The 25,903-nt window shown below is 47.3% G+C and overlaps 2 protein-coding genes across 4 annotated transcripts; one reads left to right on the top strand and one right to left on the bottom strand.

The window, feature by feature from the left end:
• Positions 1–158: 158 nt before the first annotated feature.
• LOC123876483 (hamartin) lies at positions 159–4,690 on the bottom strand. 2 transcript variants are annotated; one of them, XM_045922772.1, is made up of 3 exons: positions 4,369–4,690; positions 2,082–3,522; positions 159–1,363 (listed from the first exon to the last, which is right to left on the bottom strand). In XM_045922772.1, exons 2-3 carry the CDS (start codon positions 3,510–3,512, stop codon positions 410–412), a joined length of 2,385 nt encoding a protein of 794 aa, XP_045778728.1. In that variant the 5' UTR covers positions 3,513–3,522; positions 4,369–4,690; the 3' UTR covers positions 159–409. The 2 variants fall into 2 exon arrangements, with proteins under 2 accessions (XP_045778728.1, XP_045778729.1); XM_045922773.1 differs by having other exon boundaries at positions 159–1,367; positions 2,092–3,522.
• An 82-nt stretch (positions 4,691–4,772) lies between these two features.
• Positions 4,773–18,074, top strand: LOC123876485 (apoptosis-inducing factor 1, mitochondrial-like). Of its 2 annotated transcripts, none has more exons than XM_045922778.1 (7): positions 4,773–5,039; positions 10,364–10,401; positions 15,259–15,414; positions 15,754–15,820; positions 16,203–17,383; positions 17,463–17,741; positions 17,951–18,074. In XM_045922778.1, the coding sequence occupies exons 1-7, from the start codon at positions 4,967–4,969 to the stop codon at positions 18,020–18,022; spliced, it is 1,866 nt and encodes a 621-aa protein (XP_045778734.1). In that variant the 5' UTR covers positions 4,773–4,966; the 3' UTR covers positions 18,023–18,074. The 2 variants fall into 2 exon arrangements, with proteins under 2 accessions (XP_045778734.1, XP_045778733.1); XM_045922777.1 differs by having other exon boundaries at positions 16,197–17,383.
• The last annotated feature ends 7,829 nt before the right edge of the window (positions 18,075–25,903 follow it).

Raw genomic sequence — 25,903 nt, 5'->3', positions numbered from 1 at the left:
TTTATACCCATGAATTCCAGAATTGCCTCCTCTTTCATTTGACAATCAATACAATAGCAAAAAAATATTTTTGGAGACCCCCACTTTATTAGATGTAACATCCGCTAGGTCAATTTTTTTGTCTAGGTCAATGTCACCCGGGCTTTTACAACGCATCAATTGGCACCTCATTCATAAAAATTGGCCCAGTAATTTAGACGCTACCGTGGAACACACAGAATCTGGATACAAACATACACACATACATACATAGACTGCTAAAATCATTACCCTTCCCTTTGGCTTCCAGTCGGGTAAATGAAGCTACATCAATACAATCAACTGTGAAGTATGAGCTCTGCATGTATCGAGCGGAAATCAGCTGCACGAGAAGTTTCTCTACATCGAGACATATTGAAACGTCCGCGCCTTAGCTGTGCTCAGCGACCGCGCCCGCCAGCCGCTCCAGCCGCCGCGCCTCGCCCGCGCGCACCGCACGCGCCAGCGCCGCGCACTTGTCTTGCAGCGCGCGCTGCCTCGCGCCCGCCTCCTCCGCCGCCGCGCGCGCGCCGCGCCGCAGCTCCGCCACCGCAGCCTCGCGCGCCGCCAGCGCCGCCTCGAGCTCGTGAGCGCGCGCGCCAGCTGCCTCCGCCGCCGCGCGCGCCGTCTCCGCCTCCGCCTCCGCGCGCGCCGCCGCCGCGCGCAAGGCGCGCGCTTCGCTCGCCGCGCGCGCCGCGTCCATTCCGCCACCCGCACCGCGCAGCGCGCCGCCCAGCCGCGCCTCGCGCTCCGCCAGCACCAGCAACTCGCGCCGCAGCCGCCGCACGTGCTCGGCGCGCCGCTCGGCCGCCAGCGCGGCGCGCGCCAGCGCCTCCACGTGGCGCGCCGCCTCCCACGACTCGCCGCGCGAGCGCCGCAGCTCGGCCGCATCGCGCGCGCGCGCCGCCTCCGACTCGCGCAGCGCCGCCTCGGCGCGCAGCCGCGCCGCGCCCTCCTCGGCCAGCGCGGCCTCGAGGCGCAGCTCGCGCTCGGCGGGCACCGCGGCGGGCGGCGCTGGGCGCGCGAGGCGGCGCAGCAGCTCGTCGCGCTCGGCGGCGGCGGCGCGCAGGCGCTCGCGCAGCGTCGCGTTCTGCAGCTCGAGCGCGCGCGCCTGGCGGCAGCGGCCCAGCAGGCGGCGGTTGCGCTCGGCGTGCGCCTCGCGGCGCCAGCGCTCGAACATGAGCTGCGCGTGCAGCAGCGCCAGCTGCTCGGCGGGCTCGGCGGCGGGCGCGGGCGCGCCGGAGTACAGCGCGGCGAGGTAGCGGTCGAGGCGCGCGCAGGGCGCGGCGCTGCGCGTGCTGTCGTCGTCGTCGTCCGCGTCGTCGTCGTCGCCCGCCTCGTCGCTCTGCGGACACCCGTCATTCATTGTATCATTGTTATATATACCAGAAATATATAAAAGGACCCAAGATTGGGCCCCGTGCGATACCCGTTGAGGCATGCGACTTCACGTTATTCAAGCGTACCCTTCGAGTTTAAGACAAAAGAAGCAATGAGGATGTAGCGCAATGCTTTTGATGCCATTGTGACGTAGTTTAAGACACAAAGTTTCCTGATCAATACAATCACATGCCTCGGTAAGTTACAGAAGCCCCATTCTGGTAACGCTGCCGGACATCGTAAATATGCTTCGAGAGTTGGATGCACATGTGTTAGTGGCCTGAAGCCATACTGCATATCTAGGTAAACTAAAGTTATGATTTTAGAACACCTATTCCTAGACCTTAGCCAATATGATTTTAAACTCATCGTTAGTTTTATTAGTATAAAGTTGATAGTTCAGGGTCCCAGCTGAAAATCAGCGCTGTATGCTCTTGTGTGTGTACGGTGCGAGCCATACAATATAACGCTGAGTTAGAACCTTCTTTCGGGTCGTGCCACACATGACACGGCAAATAAACCTTCCATCCGAGTGAATGCATCTTTTCTTTAAAAAGAAACTCTTTCATTACAAACAAATATTAACGCGAAATCACACTACTGTCGGCAGTTTTAGGGATTCAGGTATTTTAGGTACAAAAAAAAAAAAAAAAAAAATGGGACATCGTATGAAAGTGACTGACCTGCTTGTTATCTTCAGCGGGAAAATTGCTATAGAAGTCGGCGATCAGGAACTCGTACGGCGCCGGCCACACGTCCAGCGTCTGCACCGCCACCGAGCACGAGCCGCGCCCGCGCGCTTCGCCCGAGCAAGACGCGGAGCGCCGCGCGGGCGCCGCGTGTCCGCGCGCCGGCGGGCGGCCGCGCTCCAGCGCGCGCGGGTCGGGCACGGGCGGCGGCGGCTCGTCGTCCGCGGGCCACGCGTCTTCCGCCGCGCCCTCCGTCAGCTCCAACACCTCGCGGTCCTCGCCGTCCAGCGGCTCGCGGCGGGGCAGCGGCCGCGCCGCACCCACCGGCGGAGCGCCTCCCATGGGCACGGGCGAGTCGGCCGCGCGCCGCTCCAGCGCCACGCGCGCCAGCCGCGCCGCCAGCGCGTCGCCCGCGCCCGGCGGCGACGCCTCCTTGCGGCCCAACGCGCGGACGGCGCCCGAGTCGGCGGCGGGGCGCGGCGCGGTGCGCGGCTCCTTGGCGGGCGTGTTCTCGGGCGTGGCCTCCACGGCCGCCTCGGGCTCGGGGTCGGGCGCCGGCTCGGCCGGCAGCGGCGTGGCGGGCGCGGAGTCGGCGCCGCAGCGCTCCGCCAGCGCGAACCACGGCTCGGCGCCGGGGCGCAGCGCGGCGTTGGCGCGAGCGGCGCCAGCACCGCACCCAGCAGGTGGAGCTACGGGGGGCACGGGCGGCGAGGGCGCGGCGGCCGGGGGTGCCAGCGCGCCTCGCTCGGGTGCGGGTTCGCCAGTGAGCAGTGCGGGGTGCAGGCGCTCGCGGCGCAGCAGCGCGGCGAGGGCACGCAGAGCGGCGCGCGCGGGCGGCGCGGCGGCCTCGTGGCGCAGCGCGGCCAGCAGCGCGGCGGGGTGCGCAGCGTAGAGCGCGCGGAACAGCGCGCGCTGCGCCAGCGGCAGGTGCGGGCTGCGCGGCGGCGGCAGCGCGGCGGGACGCAGCAGCGCGTCGGCCAGCTCGGGCCAGTGCGGCGGCGCAAGTGCGGGCGCGGCGGGAAGCAGCGCGGCCAGCGCCAACAGCGCGTGCAGCAGCGGCAGCGGCGCGCTCTCGCGGGCGGCGGCGCGCAGCAGCTCGCGCGCCAGCGGGTGCGCGGGTAGGCGGTGTAGCCAGGCAGGGCGGCGCGCCAGCAGCGGCGCGAGCGCGGCCAGCGCGTGCTCGCGCGGCGCACGCTCGCCGCGCAGCTGGTCGAGTAGCGCGTCGAGCAGATGGCGCGCGTGCGCGTCGGGCGCGCGCGCCAGCAGCTCGACCGCGCGCGCTGAGCCGGTGCGCGCGTGATAGCGCAGCAGCGCGCGCGTGAGCCAGGGCTCGCGCACGGCGGCGTACAGCGCGGCGCAGTGCTCGAGCGCGTCGCGCGCCTCGAGCAGCGCGAACACCTCGCCCGTCTCGCACGCGGCCAGCATCTCCGACCACCTGCCAAGTGTCACATGTTATCGCTAAACTGTACTCTTAAAGCTGCTTGTTTACATTTAGCTTATTGTTTGCATGTCAAAATTATGTGAGCTATTATTTTTGGTTTACTTATTTATTTAAGAAAAGTGGACATTTTACACCACAAATTGAAGACCAAAGCACTAGATAATAGCCTGATACAATCTATAAAGCAACAAACAAAGCAAAAACAAAAAAAAACAAAGTTTCTTGTACATTCTTGTAGGAGTGATATAAAGGCCTTGTATAGAACTTGGCATCTAATTCTTTCACAGATAGATGCATCATACTTCTTAAGCCTCTACACAAATAATGTTGTTACAAACACCTGCAACTCTAACAGTGCCCGAGTACGTACAATGTACATCCTATGTGTTTGGATTTAAAACTCAAGTATCTTTTTGAGACAATCAGCTACTTTATTGTTCTCATTGGTTTTCCAGCGATACATTTTGTTTACAGCACTTGGCGTAGGTACCTTTTTTATTGTCTTGTTTTGATTACTTGGAAAATTTCAGGGGTTGTTTATCTTCCATGGAACTGAGAAGAATGTTGGATGGACATCTAAGAGGTAAATTCTTTGTGCTACAAACAGCCAGGGCTCAGGCTTTGGGGCACTCATTATACATGCAACACTCTGCACCGCTACTTCCCGTGCCCAATGTGGGCAAGGAAAAGGAAAAGGGGGGCATTTGAGTGTTTGCTGAAGACCGAATGAGTGTATGGTGTAGTGTACCGGTGGTGTTCCAGCGCTATCGGCTGAGAGTGCTCGGGGAGCAGCGGCCGCGTGACGTCACATCACCCGTGCGGAGTACCGCCACGACTTACCAATTAGCAGTTCGGAGAGAGGATCCTTCGTTTACCGCAGCTGGAGGAATTTTGATGAACGGTTCGGAACTCCACAATGATAAGTACCGACTACGAGTTACGGCGTAGTTCTTGGATTGAATTAACGAGCTGTTTAACTTCGCGATTAAACTGGTAAAGTTTCAAAGTTATTTTTGCGCACCGAAAAAGACTAATATTTAGAACAAGATTGACAAGACCGGCTGAGAAAATCCAAAATTGGTTTTTTGAGGGTTTTTTTTATATATTTTTTGACGTCTATGACGTCAAATGCAAATGTCAAACTCATTTTAAGAACCTTAGAGCTAGAACCCAGAGCTGAAAGCCAGTTAAAAAAGATAGACTGTCAAAAGTTTTGACAGCTGAACAGCTGTTAGCGCAGGGGGCTTAGAATAAAGTTGGCAACACTGAGCCTAACCTGAGTCCTGTCCCTGTCCTGACAATCGTAGTTTTAAAATAAAATGCATTACTGATTTTTCAAGATTTTTACCTGTTTCACAACGAAATGTGATAAAGAAATATTTAATTAAAATATTGTTAGATTAAGTATTATTAAATTTGTATTATACCGGCATTTAATATGCTTAGAGCAATCGCAGGCATTTACTTTGAAAGCCAGGCTGTAACAAGAAGAGATGGATATAAAATATTCCGTGAGTACCTATAAAGCGTAATCTCAAGATTTTATTTCAATTAATAGTTCTTTAGGTATATACCTAACTAGTGTTTCGCTCGGTGCGCGAGCTGCTAAAGCAGCTCACGTGACGTGGTTAGGTTGATAAGTATTAAAACGAATTTATTTATTAAGATTCAAAATTCACCCCAAAAACACCATAAAACGACACCCATATCGATTTTTTTTTTTTTTTAAATGCATGTCCGCCATCTTGAATTTCAAAATAAATGTCATTATCAAAATCAACACCCTGGAAAACTCTGAAAACGACATCCATATAATTTTTTGTAAAAACGGGGTAACTGTGGTTAATAAAGTAGGGTGCGTGGGTGCGCGGACCACTAAAGTGGTCCGCGAGCATGCAGACTTTGTTCCACCGAGTAGACCTTCGGACCCTGATCATCTTTTGCCAAGAAACCACTCTTCCATCTTTTATAGCCTCCGAGATAGACACCGACGAAATTCGTACGGCGGCCATCTTGTTTTTCCAAAATTTTCCACTTTTTCTATTAATCGTTTACTACATTCTTCAAAGATTGCGAGTTTCAACGAAATCGGTTGGAAAACAAAAGAGTTGCAAAAATCACGTCGGCCGCCATCTTGTTTTTCTGAAATGTCATAATTTTTCCCGACTCCCATTCCGCACTCAACCATATCTTCCGAACATCATTGTATCGTTTCTTGTCTCTTTCTAGGAGAATGAGGCATTCAATATTCGCCATACAAAATGTATGGAAAAAAAAAATCCGCCATTTTGAATTTTTTTTCTATTCATCGAGTAGACCGTCGGACCCTGATCATCTCTTACCAAGAAACTACACTTATATCTTTTATACCCTCCGAGCTGGACACCGGCGAAAGGAGATCATTCTAGCTCCATACATTTTTGGGCCTTTTCTGAAAGTGCCGGCCAACGAAAAAAAATGGTACAGATCGTTAGAACTAGCCATTTGGAGTAATAGTTAATATGGCAGAAAAGTTGTAGGATTGCTCTGAACCAAGATAGACAAGGTCGAAGATTCGTCATTTTCATACATTTTATTGATTTCTAAAAGTGCTGGGAAACATAAAATAATGTTAGATATTGCTAGAACTAATTATTTGAGGCAATTGTCATTATGACCCGAAGGCTGTGGGGCCATTATATGTCGTGTTATACAAGTTATACAAAAAATTAATATACTTTGTATAATTAATTGCAACCGATTTTATGATTTTGTTACTGTTCTGATTGTTTTATACGAATTTGAATACACGTATAATTATTTTGACTCCCACGAAGTGCTGGATCAGCTGCAATGTGGACAAAATTCGTTGATACATACCTGGATTGTATACGGCCTCGTAATACTAGGTGATCTCATCCAGCCATCTCCCAAACTTCTGCCACTGGGTTATCTCCGGCGAGGTCTGTGATGAATACACCATTTGGTTATACGTACTGTTCACCATAGTAACTACGGGCTTGCTTCAGTCGATAGCTGCCCAAAGCAACCTGCGTCAATTCTTCTGTGAATCTAGGAAAGTCATTGAACGGAGGATGTTGGCTTCCATAGCCTGGAAATGAGCTCTACTTCTATTATAATTACATATTGTTTGTGATAACAAGTTCTGCTGAACTGTTTTGCTCACTGACCGTTCATGGATTACGTCAAGAAAATCACGTGCATGCACGTTGTTGTCTATCAGGACATGATAGCCGTTCAGCAATGCTGACAAAATCCTGAAATAATCGACCATGTTACTTAATGTCCGGTTACAAATCCTGTATAACCCTGAGTAAACAAAAATCTCTTCCAAAGCGGTCGTTAATCATTTACATTATCCAGCAGCAAATGGTAAAAAGTCTAGATTTATTGGCTTCGTCAGTAGTTAGCTGGGTTTTTACTGATGTTTTGTTACTAGCATTTGTGCCACATAACCGCACACCTCAAGAAAGAAAGATTACCTCAAGATTGTTTATGGTATCTCTAAAACCATGGACTAAGATAAAAATCCAGTAAAAATCTTCTATATCATTTAAGGTATCATTTAAAATCTAGGCATTGTAAGTTGCTGCAGCGTGTAGATTATTGTTCCATCGCAACAAATATAAAGGCTTTTAGTGGTTTCGGAACTTGTGGTTAGGGTATGATTTTCACTGAAAAAAGTAATTAGTGCTTTTCTGAAGATATATGTACATGCCTGTATCTGTCTGTACAATATGCCCTTTATAGATAGCCTTTCTTTCTAGAGGCATGCGGTTATCTGACACAAATGCTAGAAACAAAACATTTAAAGGAAACCCAGCTACTGACCAAACCAATAAATCTAAGCTTGTTACCATTTGCCACTGGATGGTGGAAGTGATGAACAATTGCTTTAAAAGAGATTTTCGATTGCTCAGGATTGATCATAGTGACCAGGCATTAAGTAACGTGATCGATTATTTCAGGATCGCGGTAACATCGCTAAACAGCTATCATGTTCTGATAGACAATAACGTGTACTACAGACGTGATTTCCTTGACAAAATCCATGAACTGGTCAATGCGCAAAACAGTTTATCAGAACTTGTTATCACACACAATAATTATAATAGAAGGAGAGCTCATTTCCAGGCTATGGAAGCCGACATCCTCCGTTCAATCTGAATGACTTTCCTAGATTCACAGAAGAATCGACACAGGTTGCTTTGGGCAGCTATCGACTGAAGCAAGCCCGTAGTTACTATGGTGAACAGTACTTATAACCAAATGGTGCATTCATCACAGAGCTCGCCGGAGATATCCCAGTGGCAGAAGTTTGGGAGATGGCTGGATGAGATCACCTAGTATTACGAGGCCGCATACAATCCAGGTATGTGTAAACGAATTTTGTCCACATTGCAGCTGATCCAGCACTTCGTGGGAGTCAAAATAATTATACGTGTATTCAAATTCGTATAAAACAATCAGAACAGTAACAAAATCATAAAATCGGTTGCAATTAATTATACAAAGTATATTAATTTTTTGTATAACTTGTATAACACGACATATAATGACCCCACAGCCTTTGGGTCATAATGACAATTGCCTCAAATAATTAGTTCTAGCAATATCTAACATTATTTTATGTTTCCCAGCACTTTTAGAAATCAATAAAATGTATGAAAATGACGAATCTTCGACCTTGTCTATCTTGGTTCAGAGCAATCCTACAACTTTTTTGCCATACTAACTATTACTCCAAATGGCTAGTTCTAACGATCTGTACCATTTTTTTTCGTTGGCCGGCACTTTCAGAAAAGGCCCAAAAATAATGATCTCCTTTGTATGGCGGTCATCTTTTCTTCGCCATTTTGAATTTTTTTTCAGCTTTTTGGCAATTGGATGACGTCATGAATGACATTTGCTCGAGCACCCTCCACCTATCTTCAATACCTTAAGCGGGCCCTTCACCCGTCTCCGACATCCTCAATCATCAGCTCTCTCCATAATTTTGGCTTACTAAGTTTTTGTTTTCTATACGACAGCATCAGTGAAAAAAAAATATTTCATACAAAATTTTACAGGAGTTTCTTAGTTGAAAATCTCGAAAATCTCCCCAAAAGTGGCAACACTGTTTCTATATTTCGATATTGCCGGCTGAGTCACACAATCGATTCATACATATTGACTTTCCAAAATGTTGCCAACTGCCTCAAAAACGTGATCAAAATTTCGAAAAATTAAAAAAAATACAAAATGGCCGCCAACTCGTTTCACAGAAAGATTTTACACGGTTTCATAATTTTCCTATTAACTACAGGATATACCGCTCCCGATGACGTTTCAATCTCTCATCTCGCTCGCACCCAGGCGAACCGATCGCCCCTAAAAAAGACCATGTCGAAAATCACTTTTTCTTTGATAAATTCCAGTGTTGCCAGTCTCTGGCGACAAAAATACCAAAATGTCATTTGTACGAGCAAAACACGTAATCGCTCATACTGGGATTTTGCGAAAAGTGCGTATTTCGATTTTTTACAATTTCCCGAAAATCTCGAAATTTCCCGAAAAATGGGGTAATTTTTTTCCTCCAATCTATACCTCGAGCCTATACGTACAATCGCTTGATAGAAGCCGAATCGCTCCGATGTTGACAACTTTAAGATATTCGAATTTTAAAATTGCGTTTTTTCGTACCTCGAACAAAACGGCCGCCATGACAGCCGCCATCTTGAATTTTTAAAAACCACTCCAGTTCTGTCAAAATACAGGATAATCGTGGGCGAAACCAGAAAAAATAATTATCCTCGATTACCCCGTTTCGGATCTGTGGCGCCGCGGTTCGGGGTCGAAAAATCAAAAATTTTAAAACGCTACGGCTCAACCGCCATCTTGTTTTTCCAATTTTTTCCACATTTCCTATTAATCGTTTACTATTTTCTTCAAAGATTGCAAAATTCAACGAAATCGGTTGGAAAACAACGGAGCTGCAAAAATCACGTCGGCCGCCATCTTGTTTTTCTGAAATGTCATAATTTTTCCCCAGAGGGTTCCCGAAACCAAACACAACTCCCCTACATCACTATATCATTTTCCTTCTCTTTCTAGGAGAACAATTATGTCAATGAGTCAGTCAGTGAGTGAGTGGTAATCGAGCTATATATAGTATAATATCAAGTTATAACTCAAGTAACTGTTACACCATAGGAATACAAGTTCGCGACAGGTTGAGATGGCGATCGGGGTGGGGACACCCCGCGCTAACCCAGTGCGGGGTAGCGCGGGTATGCAGCGCGTCCCCCCGGCCCCCGCCTCATACCCCGATCGCTACCTCAACCTATCGCGTACTATACCTTCCTACTGAATTAACCTTACAAGAATTAGTAGGTATATTTTACTTATTAGGGTTCAGTACTTCAAAAAGAAAAATGGAACCCTGATAAGATCAATTTGCTGTCTGTCTGTCTGTCTATCCGTCCGTCTGTCCATCTGTCAAGAAAACCTATAGGAAACCTATAGGGTATTTCCCGTTAACCCAGAATAATGAAATTTGGCAGGTTGGGAGGTCTTAAAGGAAAAAAATTCGAAAACCGTGAATTTGTGGTTACATCACAAAAATTAAAATATGTTCATCAACAAATAATAAATAGTATTTTCAATTTTCGAAGTAAGATAACTATGTTATGTGGGTATCATATGAAAGGGCTTTACCTGTATATTCTAAAACATTTAAATTTATTTTAATGCATAAAAGTTTTTGATTTATCATGCAGAATGTCTGAATAAATACCGGAGTAGGGAACACTGGGTGTGCGAGGAGCAGGTTTCATTAAGAGATTTTACTTTTCAGGAATCTGCAATTATTCCAGCGTGACTGCCTCTGATAAGGTAACTTCTTAATATTTACTTACATAATACTTTTTGTTTTCATTAATTATTGTGACTTAGGTTTGCTGATTGCTCGTCTGGTAATTGCAATAATTACTGTAAATGTAAGTACACAAAACGTAGAAAAAGGGTCTACATTGTGTAAAATAAATGGATTTGTTTTTGCTTGTGCAAGCGTACACGGAAGCTGAGGAAGTACAGGACGGTAATGTACATATTAATTCATTATGTACACTGAAATACATTAAAATTGCCTATGTATTATATGTGTAGTAGATGACATTCCCCACTTGGTCCATGTGGATTTAGGTTTATAAAATCCTGTAGGAACTCTTGGAAAGGTATCCCATGACCAACTCCCCAATGCAAGCTGTCCCTGTCTGCAACTTTGTCAATATCAGTTCAATGGACGGGTGACAAGCAGACTGACAGACACACTACCACATGACCACAGTACATCTACTGCTGTGTAACTGTAAGTCAAAATCAAATAATTTTTTTTTTTTTTTTTTTTTTTGAGGGGTTGCCTTATCATGCGATCAGTCGGTGGACTATGAGCAGATTGGTTGGAGGAAGTTGGCGTTCATTAGGAGAAAACTTCCCCAGCGGGAAAACTCCATAAGTCTCAGCTAAATGTCTAGTATATGCTTTCTCTTTAGTCGACGGATTGCCTGTGGCATTGTCAGCTGCACTGCCAGGCGATTTGGGTGGTTAGTAAGCCTTGTTTTGTAGTTGCAACTATAAGTTAGAATTTCTTCCTTTACTGTGTTAATGTTTAAGTGCTCATGAATTTCCGATATTTGTAGGAACCATGGCGCGTTGGACAGTTGTTTCAAAATGTAATTTTGAGCTCTTTGTATAATTTGAATATTGGAGTTGCATGCTGATCCCCAAAGTTGTATGCCATATGACCATATTGGCTTTATTATTGCTTTGTATATCAGTAACTTGTTGTCTAGAGAGAGTCTGGAGTTCCTTGAGAGCATCCAGTACAGTCCTCTATATCTATGATAGATCTCATCCCTCTTTATTTGGACATGTTTCTTCCAGGTTAGCCTTCTATCTAAGTGCATTCCCAGGTACCTAACGTTGTCGCTTTGTGGTAGCTGATTGTTACGCAGCGAGACCGGAGGACAGTTTCCTCGACGAAGAGTAAATGTTATATGGACTGATTTTGAAGCGCTCGTTTTTATCCTCCATTTTGACAGCCATTTGTCGATCTCATTTAGTCCACGTTGCAGAATAGCTGAAGCTTCTTCAGGAGATTTACTGCGAGCAAGAACAGCTGTATCATCCGCAAATGTAGCCACAGTGACATCGTCAATTTGAGGTAGGTCACTTGTATAGATTGTGTAAAGCACAGGACCTAGCACTGAGCCTTGTGGCACGCCAGCTGTGATTGGGTGAAACGGTGAAGTGTATTCACCTTCTTTGACTTGAAATATTCTATCAGTCAGGTAGGATTTCAATAGACCGAAGAATGTATGAGGTAGTAGCGATTTAATTTTGAATAGTAGTCCTGTATGCCACACTTTATCAAATGCTTGCTGCACATCGAGGAAAGCAGAAGAGCAGTATTCTTTGTGTTCCAGTGCATCTCTTATTGTTCTGCATACCCTATGTACTTGCTCAACAGTTCCATGATGCTGCCGGAAGCCAAATTGATGGTCTGGGATGATACATCTTGAGCAGAGTTCTTTCATAAGCCTTTGCAACACAATTTTTTCACAAATTTTTGACATCACCGGTAATAAACTGATTGGTCTGTATGAGGTTATTTCTTGAACGGGTTTACCAGGCTTTGCTATCATTATAATTTGCGAGACCTTCCACAGAGCTGGGAAATAACCAACACGAATGATGCCATTAAATAAAATGGTGAGGAACATAATACCTTTTCGCGGTAGTTCCGATAGGACTCTTTTATCAATTAGATCAAAACCAGGCGCTTTCTTGCCATCCATACGTTTTATTATGTTAATAATCTCATTTGGGTTGGTTGGCGTGATGGGCAGATCCAACTGGAAAGGCTGACCAAGGACGTCTTCTATATCTGTCTCGTCACTGTCTGGATCAGTTTCATTTGGTGTGAATATTTGGGCCAAGTGGTTTCCAAAAGCATCAGCTTTTTGTTGCTGGCTTCTGGCCCATGTGTTGCCCTCCAATCTAAGTGGTGGCTTGGGGTCTGTAGGCTTATTTAAGTTTTTACACGCACGATAAAGGGAGTAATTAGTAACACTTGTTGCTGTCAACGATTCCAGATATGATTCTGTTAGAGTATCCTTTGATTTAGCTATAGCGTCTTTAAGGTCCTTAATTGCTTTGTTAAGTACTGTTTTGTCTTCTGGGTGTCTACTAATGTGCCATACTCTTCGTAGTCTTCTTTTTTCCATTATTTGAAGTTTAATTTCGGATGGAACTGATTTATGTCTCGGTAAAGAATTGGATATTTCTGGTGTACACTTCCAACAAGCTGACTGAACAGTAGTCATAAACTTAGTAGTAGCATTATCAATGTCTTCCTCAGATTTAAGCGCTATTTGTAGTTGAAGCTCATCATTTACTATACCACGAAACGCCTCCCAGTCAGTTCTTTTGTTATAAAGTTGTAGCCTTTTCATACTGTTTGTTACTTGGGCACTCATGGTCAGTATCACTGGGATATGATTTGAGGAACCATCTAAGGTTGAACTGATTGTGAAGAAGAGTCGAGACAATCCCTTATAAATGAAGAAGTCTAGAACATCAGGCAGTCTATTTGGGTCTGTAGGCCAGTGCGTGGGTTCTGGTGTTGCAATAGTAGTAAGGACGTTTTTATCCACACTCTTCTTTAGTTCCCTTCCTCGAGTGGTTATTAGCCTGGAGCCCCAATGGAGATGCTTGGAATTCCAGTCACCACCAACAACAAAGCGGTTACCAAGGCTACCAAAGAACTTTGAAAATTGTTCCTCAGATATCCTGTGTTTTGGTGGACAGTAAACAGCTGAGATATTAAAAGGGCCATTTTTGTCCGAAATAGATACTGAAGTTGCTTGGATTTGTTCAGTGCTGTATTGGGGTAGTTCATAGTGCTCTATTGTTGCTTTTATGATGACCGCAGTTCCTCCATGTGCAGTTCCATCTGGGTGATTAGTGTGATAGATATTATACCCTTTTATCTTTATCAGACTGTTACTAACAAAATGAGTTTCTGATATGAGGAAAATATCAAGTTTGTGCATATGAAGTAGTATTTCTACTTCATCTTTGTTGGGAGATAATCCATTAATGTTCCAAGTACCTATTTTTAAACCTATTTTGGTGCCTTTGAAATTAACGTTGTTATGAGTTGAAGCAAGGTACTCATTTGTTGTAGGAGAAAATCAATTTTTTCAGATTGCTTGATAAACATGTGTTCTAATGTTTTATATGCATTTGATTCTGTATCTGACTCTTGTGGCTTTGAGTTGGTAGCTTCAGCATATGTTTTCTTTTCTTTTGGGTTTCGATTGGCTGGTGGTCTGCTACTGACGGAATTTAAATTAATTGGATGAGATATTTTATCACTGTCTTTGAATGTTTGGTGCTCTTGCCCTTGTTTTTTAGGGTATTGTTTTTTGGTTTTCCTGTTGAGGATTTCTTTGTACACCTCACACCCTTTGTAGTTAGCTGGATGAGGACCCAGGCATAGAGCGCACATGGCTGGTGTATTGCGATCAGTTTTTGTGCATGTTGAGGTTTTGTGAGCTCCTGCACATTTAACACAGCGGTAAGGTTTCATGCAGTAGTTTTTTGTATGTCCATACTGTTGGCATCTTTGACACTGAACTACTGCTTTTCGTTTTCTCGGATCTTCTATGATTACCGTCTGGTGGTATATGACCTTTAACTCTTTAACTCTTTTATTATTAGGGCCAGGTAGAAGATTTGCAAAGAAAGTAGTGGTAGGTTTCTTTTCAGAGCCAAACTTCGCATTTATTATTTCTCCTGTCACTGTATTACCTGTTTCCTCAATGGCTTCCTTAATAGCATGAAAAGGAGTTGTATAATGCAAGTTTCTAATAACTATTCGGTAATTTCTATTATCCTTCCTATTAAAGGTGTGTCCAATCAAACCATTTTCTCGTATTACAGATATTAACATCTTATATATATCAACATCAAAGGTCAAAATTTTTAATTGATTTCTGTTGATAACTTTGTAGTTAAACTGAGATTTCTCTGCAACAGATTCTAGGAGTTCAGTTAGTTTATTGAGGTCTTCAACACCATATAAGATAATAGGTGGAGGTTTGCTGGGCTTCTTTGCTTTCGGTTCATTTGACTGTTCTTCTGTTTGGTCAACCACTAGTCCACTAAAGCTGTTGCTTGTTTCAATTCTGTCTGGTGAAGGTGAGCTTTCCATTTTTTTTCTTTTTGGGTTTCTAATCAGGGGCACTCTTTGCCAGTCAGGAGGCTGTGCAGATGTATCTTTGCATGGTTCTGCATCATTACAGGGGATCTGTTGGGGAGCTTTGGTAAAATCAAATAATTAATAAAATTACTTATGTCTGTCATTCAACATTTCAACAAGTGAAACAAAAACAACAATATTGATTGTATTGATGGTCGGTGGGATTCCAGTATTAGAGAAGGACAGCGTCTAGATAAGTAGCTCTTTAAATAAATAATGAAACAATTGAAACTGAATGTTTCAATCCAAGAAAATGCCAACAAAGTTATTTATTGTTTGTATCATCTGAAAAGTAAGGGCACTGCAGTCAGTGGTGTGGCTGGAGCCCACAGTGTTATGGTGTTGAACATTCGGGCACTGGTGTGGGAGGTGATCTGCATTGTTACATGAACAGTAGTATCTGTAGTATGGTTCACATGTCACAGACGGTGCTCAGTGGTGCGGGCGCGCGGAGTGCGGGCGCCGCGCCGCCGCCGCCGCCCGCGGAGCCCCCGCCGCCGCCCCCGCCTTCGCCGCCGCCGCCGCGCGCGCGCCCCTGGGCCGCCGCCGCGGCGCTCGCCCTCACCGCGTCGCTCGGGGGAGTATGTTTCACGTCTGATCTGTTACCTTATCCCGAATGAACCCTGCTCTTTGGGATGAACACTATCCTCCATCCCATGATGTATGAGCTCCGCTTACGCCCGCAACTTCAACTACACAAGTTTGAGTTGTGCGTTGATGAGTCAGTTAGTCGCCTTTTTACATTTATATGTTAACATCAGTCTGCCAAGTTATGTTTAAATCTGTAAAATTAAAAGGTTTTGCTTTGTGCAATTGCTGCTCTAATTTGATAATCAGTGATGCTTCCTGATCATCCAAATATTTGAACGTATAAAATCAAAAGTTACAGTTTTATTATGGTTTTATTGTATTCATTTCAGATATACTTTTATCAAAAACTAAACAATGAAGACAAAGAGCGGCCGGCTTCCCGCGCCGCGGTGACGGGTGAGTTCCGCTCTCACTAGCAGGCTCTCACTAGTTAGGCATGTTGCAATATTCCTACCGGCCGATGATAGTGAACCAGAAACTGCTTCCTATAACTTCAATAGGCTCTTGCTCACCAGCAATTTCCAAAACAAAATGAAATAGCTGGACAGTTTGATTCTGCTGAAGAGGTTTTCTAATTAGGGAAGTGTAGATTAACATTTCAATTTCAATTTAGGGTTTTTTTAGGGACAGATTTTGATAATATTCTGACTTATTACAAGTTTTTTTAACACACCTTACAGATTTTTATTTCTTTTATATTAAATTAAATTTTTTTAAATTACTCTATTCTGTGTCTGTGACTGAGTGATCGCAAGTCGGCCGTGTGTGGCAGATGCAGCGGGCGAGGCGGAGGACGGCAAGGCGGAGGCGGCGCCCGTGCCGGCGCTGGCAGAGCAGCTGCCGGCGCACGCGCAGTTCCTGCTGGTGGGCGGCGGCACGGCGGCCTTCGCGGCCATGCGCGCCATCCGCAGCGCGCGCCCCGACGCGCATGTGCTGCTGGTGGGCGCCGAGCCCGCGCTGCCCTACATGCGCCCGCCGCTCAGCAAGGAGCTGTGGCGCGAGCCCGACCCCGCCGCCGCCGCCGCCGCGCCCGACGCGCTCGCCTTCCGCCAGTGGAACGGCCGCCGCCGCAGCCTCGCCTACGAGCCCGAGGCCTTCTACACGCCGCCCGAACGCATGCGCGACGCGCCGTCCGGCGCCGCACTCGCGCGCGGCTGGCGCGTCGTGGCGCTCGACCCCGCCGCGCGCACCGCCGTGCTGGCCGCCGGCGCGCAGCGCCACGAGCTGCGCTACGACGCCGCGCTGCTGGCCACGGGAGCGCGCGCTCGTCGCCTGCCCGCGTTGCGCGCGGCGGCAACGGCGGGTCGCTCACTAGCGCTGCGCGACGTGCGCGACGCGGCGCGCCTGGCGCGCGCGCTGGATGCGCCCGACGTGCGGCGCGTGGCCGTGGTGGGTGGCGGCTTCCTGGCGACCGAGCTGAGCGCGGCGCTGGCGGCGCGGCTGGCGGCGGAGGGTGCGGGGCGCCGCGTGGTGCAGCTGTACCGCGAGGTGGCGCCGCTGGCGCACGTGCTGCCGCCGTACCTGGCGGCGGACGTGGCGCGGCGGCTGGAGGCGGAGGGCGTGGAGCTGCGCGCGGGGGCGGAGGTGGTGGACTGCGACGTGGCGGCGGACGGCGTGCGGCTGCGGCTGGCGGACGGCGGCGGTGAGAACGCGCAGCTGGTGGTGGAGTGCGTGGGCGCGGCGCCGCGCGTGGAACTGGCGGCGCGCGCGGGGCTGGAGCTGGCTGACGGCGGGGTGCTCGTGAACGGCGAGTTGGCGGCGCGCTCGGGCGTGTGGGTGGCGGGCGACGTGGCCAGCTTCTGGGACGAGGCGCTGGGGAGGCGCCGCGTGGAGCACCACGACCACGCCGTGGTGTCGGGGCGACTGGCCGGCGAGAACATGGCGGGCGTGAAGCCGCCGCAGGTGTACCGCCACCAGAGCATGTTCTGGAGCGACCTGGGCCCGCAGCTCGGCTACGAGGTGGGTGCGGGGGGCGGCGGGGCGGGGCGGGGAGGGGTTTCCCTCCTGCCGGCTCCGTCTGACGGCGTGCGTGTTGCAGGCCATCGGCATCGTCGACTCGCGGCTGCGCACGGTGGGCGTGTTCGCGAGCGACGCCGTCGGCGCCGAGCGCACGTTGGCCGCGGCGGAGGGCGCAGTCGAAGCGACGCGCGAGCTCGAGGCGCCGCGCGAGGCGGAGGCGCCGCGCGAGCTCGAGGCGCCGCGCGAGGCGGAGGCGCCGCAGCGCTTCGAGCGCGGTGTGGTGTTCTACCTGCGCGACGAGCGCGTGGTGGGCGTGCTGCTGTGGAACCTGTTCAACAGAATGCACGTCGCGAGGCAGGTACGAATATCGCGCGGCGCGGTACTCTACATAGTAATACATCGATCGCTTATATAATATGTACAGTCAAAGGCCATAAGTCGTGTGTGGCGTGTTCATAGGAAAAGCGCATAACTGCGACAGGTTTTTGAAGCAATAGTTTCGCGGAATCGCTACTCGGATTCTGAGGCCGACCATATGTGTGTATGTGTGTGTGTTTGCGTGCGCAGGTGCTGGCGCGCGGCCACTTCGACGACCTGCTGGAGGCCGCCAAGCTGTTCTCGCCGCTCGACGAGGAGTAGCATGTACTATATATACACTAAGTTATACATTACAATAAACTAGTTTACTCTAAACAAACTTGTACGTTCTTATTCGTGTTTCCGTGCTGCCCGACTGCGACGAATCCCACCGGAGGGTTATGTGTTTGACCAGTATGTACATGTATATTTTAGTTTGTGTTAATTCCATCCAAATAAAAAAATAACAAAAAAAAGTCAAGAACGCTAAGTTTATATCACGTTTACGCTGAATATATCTATAATAAAAATAAAAGAAATCCTACTTTTTGCTTAAAAAAACGCTTCCTTGAATTCACTGTAAAGAAAATTCTAAAACTTCATACTTCAGTAGCCAGTTATATGAACTAATTAAGAAAATTAAAATTGACGTCAAAAAGTAAAAAATGTAAGAGATACAACTGACCAACATAAGGTGTAGTGAATTCAATGTATTATGTATGACGAAAACAGCAAAGGTAAGTTTGTAAAGTTGGGGACACTACTGAACCGTTAGGTTATGTTAGGTTATGTTAGGTTATGTTAGGTTATGTTAGGTTATGTTAGGTTATGTTAGGTTATGTTAGGTTATGTTAGGTTATGTTAGGTTATGTTAGGTTATGTTAGGTTATGTTAGGTTATGTTAGGTTATGTTAGGTTATGTTAGGTTATGTTAGGTTATGTTAGGTTATGTTAGGTTATGTTAGGTTATGTTAGGTTATGTTAGGTTATGTTAGGTTATGTTAGGTTATGTTAGGTTATGTTAGGTTATGTTAGGTTATGTTAGGTTATGTTAGGTTATGTTAGGTTATGTTAGGTTATGTTAGGTTATGTTAGGTTATGTTAGGTTATGTTAGGTTATGTTAGGTTATGTTAGGTTATGTTAGGTTATGTTAGGTTATGTTAGGTTATGTTAGGTTATGTTAGGTTATGTTAGGTTATGTTAGGTTATGTTAGGTTATGTTAGGTTATGTTAGGTTATGTTAGGTTATGTTAGGTTATGTTAGGTTATGTTAGGTTATGTTAGGTTATGTTAGGTTATGTTAGGTTATGTTAGGTTATGTTAGGTTATGTTAGGTTATGTTAGGTTATGTTAGGTTATGTTAGGTTATGTTAGGTTATGTTAGGTTATGTTAGGTTATGTTAGGTTATGTTAGGTTATGTTAGGTTATGTTAGGTTATGTTAGGTTATGTTAGGTTATGTTAGGTTATGTTAGGTTATGTTAGGTTATGTTAGGTTATGTTAGGTTATGTTAGGTTATGTTAGGTTATGTTAGGTTATGTTAGGTTATGTTAGGTTATGTTAGGTTATGTTAGGTTATGTTAGGTTATGTTAGGTTATGTTAGGTTATGTTAGGTTATGTTAGGTTATGTTAGGTTATGTTAGGTTATGTTAGGTTATGTTAGGTTATGTTAGGTTATGTTAGGTTATGTTAGGTTATGTTAGGTTATGTTAGGTTATGTTAGGTTATGTTAGGTTATGTTAGGTTATGTTAGGTTATGTTAGGTTATGTTAGGTTATGTTAGGTTATGTTAGGTTATGTTAGGTTATGTTAGGTTATGTTAGGTTATGTTAGGTTATGTTAGGTTATGTTAGGTTATGTTAGGTTATGTTAGGTTATGTTAGGTTATGTTAGGTTATGTTAGGTTATGTTAGGTTATGTTAGGTTATGTTAGGTTATGTTAGGTTATGTTAGGTTATGTTAGGTTATGTTAGGTTATGTTAGGTTATGTTAGGTTATGTTAGGTTATGTTAGGTTATGTTAGGTTATGTTAGGTTATGTTAGGTTATGTTAGGTTATGTTAGGTTATGTTAGGTTATGTTAGGTTATGTTAGGTTATGTTAGGTTATGTTAGGTTATGTTAGGTTATGTTAGGTTATGTTAGGTTATGTTAGGTTATGTTAGGTTATGTTAGGTTATGTTAGGTTATGTTAGGTTATGTTAGGTTATGTTAGGTTATGTTAGGTTATGTTAGGTTATGTTAGGTTATGTTAGGTTATGTTAGGTTATGTTAGGTTATGTTAGGTTATGTTAGGTTATGTTAGGTTATGTTAGGTTATGTTAGGTTAGGTTAGGTTAGGTTAGGTTAGGTTAGGTTTTTTTTTTTTTTTTTTTTTTTTTTTTTGTTTTAGTTAAATACATTGACCTCTGACGTTATCAGAGACTGTGACTGCTTTTCTGTTTTTGGCTACTCTTTCATTCCAGTTCTCGCTAACATTCTGCTCGTACTTTCATTCTTCATACTAGATCTTTCTTTCATGCATCTTCTTTCACTCGATGGGTGGGTTCCCTTCCTATCCATCTTTCTACTTTCGGGGGTGTTTTCTTTTCTTTTATTTTTATTTTATTTCTTTATTACACAAATCTAATTACATTCTTATATCTATTTACATCTATTTATATATACTATTATTTATATATACTATTTTATGATGAATAATTAACAATACGATATTGGGGACAGAGCGGATCTAATTTTTACACATGTTGGTTACTATATTCAATAATATACAAGAAACATTGTGTCTACATTAGTCCGCTCTGTTCCCAATCAGATTACTGTTTCGCTTATTTACTTCTATGCATATATCTTTACAATATTTAAAGAAAACATCCCTTTTTTTATTATCGTGTATGACATCCGCAATATTACCTATCGACAGTTGAATTTCGATCTCTTGTTCCAGCTTCATTCGTTTATACGCATGAACTGGACAGTCAAACAGGAGATGGGGAACAGACTCGGACACCCCGGGGTCGCAGATGCAGGACGGACTCTCCTTGCACTTGAAGCGATGCAAGTACTCGGAGAATCCGCCGTGCCCCGTCAACACCTGGGTGACGAGTCCGTCCACCTCTATTTTACTTACAACTCTGTAGGCCGCCACCGCATCAGGAAGAAATATTTTGGTGACGCCGGCCGTTTCACCGGCTCGGTACCGGTCGTTCCATTCATCAAGCGATCGCATACGAATGCTTCGCTTGATGAATGAGACGGGGCAGCTGTCGTAGTCAAATTTGCGTTTAGACTTCAGAGCAGCCTCCTTGGCCAGATTGTCGGCACGCTCATTCCCCTCCAGTCCTGCATGGGCTTTGATCCAGAACAAGCTTATACGTTTGTTCTGGAGCAAAGCGTCTCGCAGGAACCCTCGCGCTTCTACCGCCAGGGGGTGGAGAGCCTTTGGATTTTGCAGCGTCTGCAATGCTGACAATGAATCGGAGTAAATTCCGACAGATCCGGCCAAGTTTGCTGCGGCCATCCGTGCCGCCCGGCATATCGCCAGAAGCTCCGCCTGGTAGACCGTGCAGTAAGACGGTAACGCAAGCTTGAGGGCTTTGGTTTCGGCGGCGTCACTCCATATGGATAGCGCCGCCCCCACCTTGCCCTCAATCTTGCTACCGTCCGTATAGATATTGAAGTCATTGTCATTATTGGCCATAAGTTGCTCCTGGTCCATCAGGCACTTGAACTCGAGGTCGAGATGACTGGCGGGATGCGGTGACCGAAGGGCCGAGGACATTCGCTCTACCTCCCGATCCCCTATCTCTCGCTGGGGCACCCCCTTCCTCGCCTCATACAGCGCCGCGGCTTCGCGGACGCGAAGGTCGAGTGGGAGTATCCCAGCGAGCAACAGGGCCGCGTTCAGGGAGACAGTGCGATATGCCCTACAGAGCTTCTGTGCGAAGCCTCGCTGGACCACGTTCAGCTGCTTCCGGATTCCGAGCCTGTCCACAGCAGGCGCCCATACGCTGGCGGCATACAGAACTACAGGTTCGACCACCGCTACATAGATAGTACGGATTACTTCGGGGTGGAGACCCCAGCTGACCTTAGCTGCTCGTGCCAACTGATGGTAGAAGGCTACCGCGCGCTTGCAGACACTCGCGACGTGGGCGTTGAATGTGAGTTTTCGGTCAATGACAACACCCAACAGTTTGATTTCGTTCGACAAGGCAACGTCGACCCCGCCCATGCGTAGACGCGGGTCGTCGTACTTTAATTTGCGCGTCATAACCATTGCATTGGTCTTATGAGGCGCAAATCGAAGTTTATTTGCCGCTCCCCACATTCTCACACGTTCAAGGGCGGCGTTGGCCTGCCGTTCGATTTCGAGGGCCGTGTCGCCCTCGAACACCAACACCACATCGTCAGCGAATGCCTGCACGTACGCGCCACTAGTTTCCAAGTCCCGGAGCAGTGGGTCTAAAAGTAAGTTCCATAATATTGGTCCGCCAATAGATCCCTGCACGCAACCCTTCTCGGTAGCTATTGCGTACTCCTCCCCACAGTACCTGACTTTGACGCTCCTGTCATTTAGATAGCTGCTCAAAAGCCGTCGGATGTTTATAGGGCATTTTTCCTCCGCCAGCCTGACCTTTATTTTGGGCCACCAAGCGTTATCAAAGGCGCCCTCTATGTCCAGTGATATCAGAACGACAATCTTCTTGCTGTCTAGTTTATGTCTGATATGTTTCACTAAGGTGTAGAGGGCGTCTTCGGTGCTCCGTTGGGGCATAAAGCCAAATTGGCGTGTGCTAAGCCTAGGCGCTATATGAAATTGTAGTCTAGTGACAAGCATCTTTTCCAAGACCTTTCCAAGTACCGGAAGGAGGCCTATAGGACGATACGATTTTGGGGTCGTGTAGGTGGCCTTTCCGGGCTTCCGAAGGAAGATTACTGTGGCCTCCTTCCAGGCCCCGGGAAAGTGGTGGATTGCCAGGCACCGGTTGAAAAGGCACAAGAAGAGGTCCGGGTTGAGGTTTATCGCATGCAGGCATATGTCGGCGGTGAAACCGTCCGCTCCAGGGGCTTTCTTCGGGTCGAAAGAACGACTCGCCAGCTTTAACTCTAAATGAGTGAAAGGGGGGTCCCCCTGGTCCGAGGAAGTCTCGCTATCCGTGAGCTCCGCCAGGGCCCTCACCCGTCGGTGCTCCTCGGAGTCTTGCTCTTCGGAGTCCTTGGGGTAAAAGGTCTCGGCCATAAGTCGGGCGGAGCTCTTGGCATCAATTTCCGTGTTTTCTACCACCAGCGGTGGATCTTCCTCCCGTTTGGCCGTCCTGCCCAACACCCTATATATACCCCCCCAGAGAGACTCTCGGTCCTGTTTCCCGCAAAATTCCTTCCAGGACCTAGTTTGAGCCTCTTTTTCTTTGGTCTCGTACTTTGTCCTGGCTTCCAGGTATTCTTCGACCACTTTCGACCGTCGAATCGGTGCCGCACACCGGATCCTCCTCTTCCTGGTGGCCACCTCGCGCTTCAGCGTCGACAGCTCCTCAGACCACCACGGCAACGTGAGTGTGTCCTTCCTCCTAATTTTGGGAATTGCACACTCACTCGCTTCAGTTAACGCCTGTATAAGTTTGTGTATGATGTAATCTAATTGTGTAGCTGTGATAGTGTCTTGGATGTTTGTGACTGTAATGTTTTGGGATTGCAAAATTTGACCCAGTTTCTCACGAAACTGGGTCCAATTGGCTTTCCGTGTGTTATATGATCGTGTTGTGTGCTTGATATAGTTGTGTCTTGTGCGTTTTAGGTGTAACTTAAACGATATGCCGTTGTGGTCCGAGGTAGTTAAGTCTTCGCGCACGCGCCAGCCGTCCACCAGGTCCAGGAGGTCGGGTGACGCCGTTGTGATATCGACGAAGCTGGTGTATCTTCGCTCACCTCTTACGACGTCAAACGTGGGAATTTCCCCTTTGTTAAGGATAACAAGACCCAGGTCCTCCAGAGTCCCATGCAGTTCTTCTCCCCGGCGATCCGTCACGGGACTACCCCACCAAATGTTTTTGGCATTGCAGTCACCCGCGACTATCCATTTTTGTGCTCCCAGCTCAAGCCGGATTTTGCGGAGGTGCGCCAGGTAAAGGTCCATCTCTAGGTCAGGCTCGAAGTAGAGCGATACCAGGGCTATCTCCCAGGCGCTGGTTCGGATCCCCACCACCGCGATGTTGTTCGTGGTGAGTTTTGGGTACTGTATGACGTGGAGGTCCGCATTTTACCGTACCCTCCCCGTTGTCAACGTTCTGGAAGACCCTGATCCCGCTCCGACCCGAGACCCTGCCTTCTCTACCAACATATGGCTCCTGTACTAGCGCTATGTGCGCCCCGCATTTCCCCGACTCGAGTAGCAGCTCTGTGAGCGCCAATTTCTTTCTCTGGAGATTCGCCTGGAGGAGATGAAGTGCCACCGTATCCACATGCGCAACCTTAGCAATACGCCACTGTGGAGCGGGCCAGTTCGTCCCATCTCCGCCTAATCGGGCAGTCGCTGCTGAAAGCGTTGTGCTCTCTATTATCGAGCTTCGCTCTCAAGCAGTTCCTGCACGAGGGCGGGGTGGCCGCGGCCCACTCCGCACACTTGGTCTTAAGGTGCGGTCCTCCGCAGTGGCTGCACCCATCCTCAGTTTCCTTACAAAATTTCTTACTGTGGCCGTAGCCCAGGCATCTCGAGCACTGGATCAGTGGAGACTGGTCCTCCGCTCTGACCCTCTGGAGATCTATGTGGACATTGCCCTTTACCGTGATCTGCCTCCAGATGGCAGGCGAGGCGCTCAGTACCACATCGGCCATGTGCGGATTGCGGGTTCTTTTTCTGTACTTGACTGAGATCCGGTCGTCCCCGTCGTTGAGGTTTCCAAAAATTTCCCTATTCTGGTTCCTCAAGGCTTTTGTTATGTCCTCATCAGTGTTTACAGTTAGGACTCCCTTGAGGACCAGAAGCGGGTCCCTATTTTTCACCTCCTCGACGGTGAGATCGGTTCCCTTCACCCTCAGTCTTTCCTTTACCTTGTCTCTGTCTTCCTTCTTTTCAAAACTCATTATGATCTTCCTATTTTTCGCCTTTCTCACCCTATCAACTCTGATCCATTCTTCTTTAGCGTCAACTGCTTCCCTTATTTTATCGAGTACTTTTTCACCCGTTATTCCTTCATCCTCTGTAGTTACGGCTATAGAGTGGAGGACTGTTTGCCTAGGTGGTGATTTTGTAGGCTGTCTTGCCACTGCACTAGCATATGAGATATTTGGCATATTTTCTTGGCTAGTCCGCAGTGCCTCTTTCAGCCTGTCCATTTTTTCGGTATTTTCTGCAAGTTTCTTGCTATGCTCTTCCAATACCTTCTTGAGAGCTGCAGTTTCAGACTCAATGACTCTCCCCACCTCCCTCTCCCGCTCAGAGCGGGAGAACGATGAAGGAGGAGTCACTGGGTCATTTGCCTCTATAATTGGCTTAGCCGCACTAATGGGTGGGGTTGCTTCGTGGTCCGCCTCTGCCTCTTTGACCAGACGGTAAAGTCTGTCCACTTGGTTTGTAACTTCTTCTTTTATTTCTTTCTTTATGTTTTTGGAAAGAGCCATGGCGTTCTTGACTTTCACGAGGCATGTTCTAGCCTCGACCACTCTTGGGTTCCGTACGATATTTTTGGGGCCCGGAGGGTTGTCAATTTTGAAGGCGATTGGCCTTTTTTGGGCGGGTGGGCTGGCTTTCTGTGTCGGCTCATTAGCTGTCTTCTTGAGCGAAGAGATGGACTTTTGTTTGTCTTCCAGTCTCGCTTCCCATTCGCCTACGCTTTTCCTTATGCTGGATTGCGAAGAAGATCCAGCCTCCTCCAGTGGCTTCGGCGGGTTCCCTTCGGGTGATTTTGCCATTGACGCGTTCTTGGTCGGGGTGCGTATTCCTAACATCTTTACTACTGGTATAGTATCCGCTAGTACAACGTCAACGGGGTAGTGTAAAGGTACCCCAGTCAATGTATTTAAATGTATAAATTTGATAATTGAATATTTAATAGTCGCTTACAATAGTTAAGTCAATAAGCTTAATAAAGGTTCCAATGAATAAGTGGTGTATAGGGCCTGTAGTCAAAATTAAAATTAAACTTAAAACTTAAAGCTACTTTT

This window comes from Maniola jurtina, chromosome 21, assembly GCF_905333055.1.
Source record: "Maniola jurtina chromosome 21, ilManJurt1.1, whole genome shotgun sequence".
NCBI classification, from domain to species: domain Eukaryota; kingdom Metazoa; phylum Arthropoda; class Insecta; order Lepidoptera; family Nymphalidae; genus Maniola; species Maniola jurtina.
The sequence above is the reverse complement of the archived record's forward strand: the minus strand, read 5'-3'. Positions and strand labels throughout refer to the sequence as shown.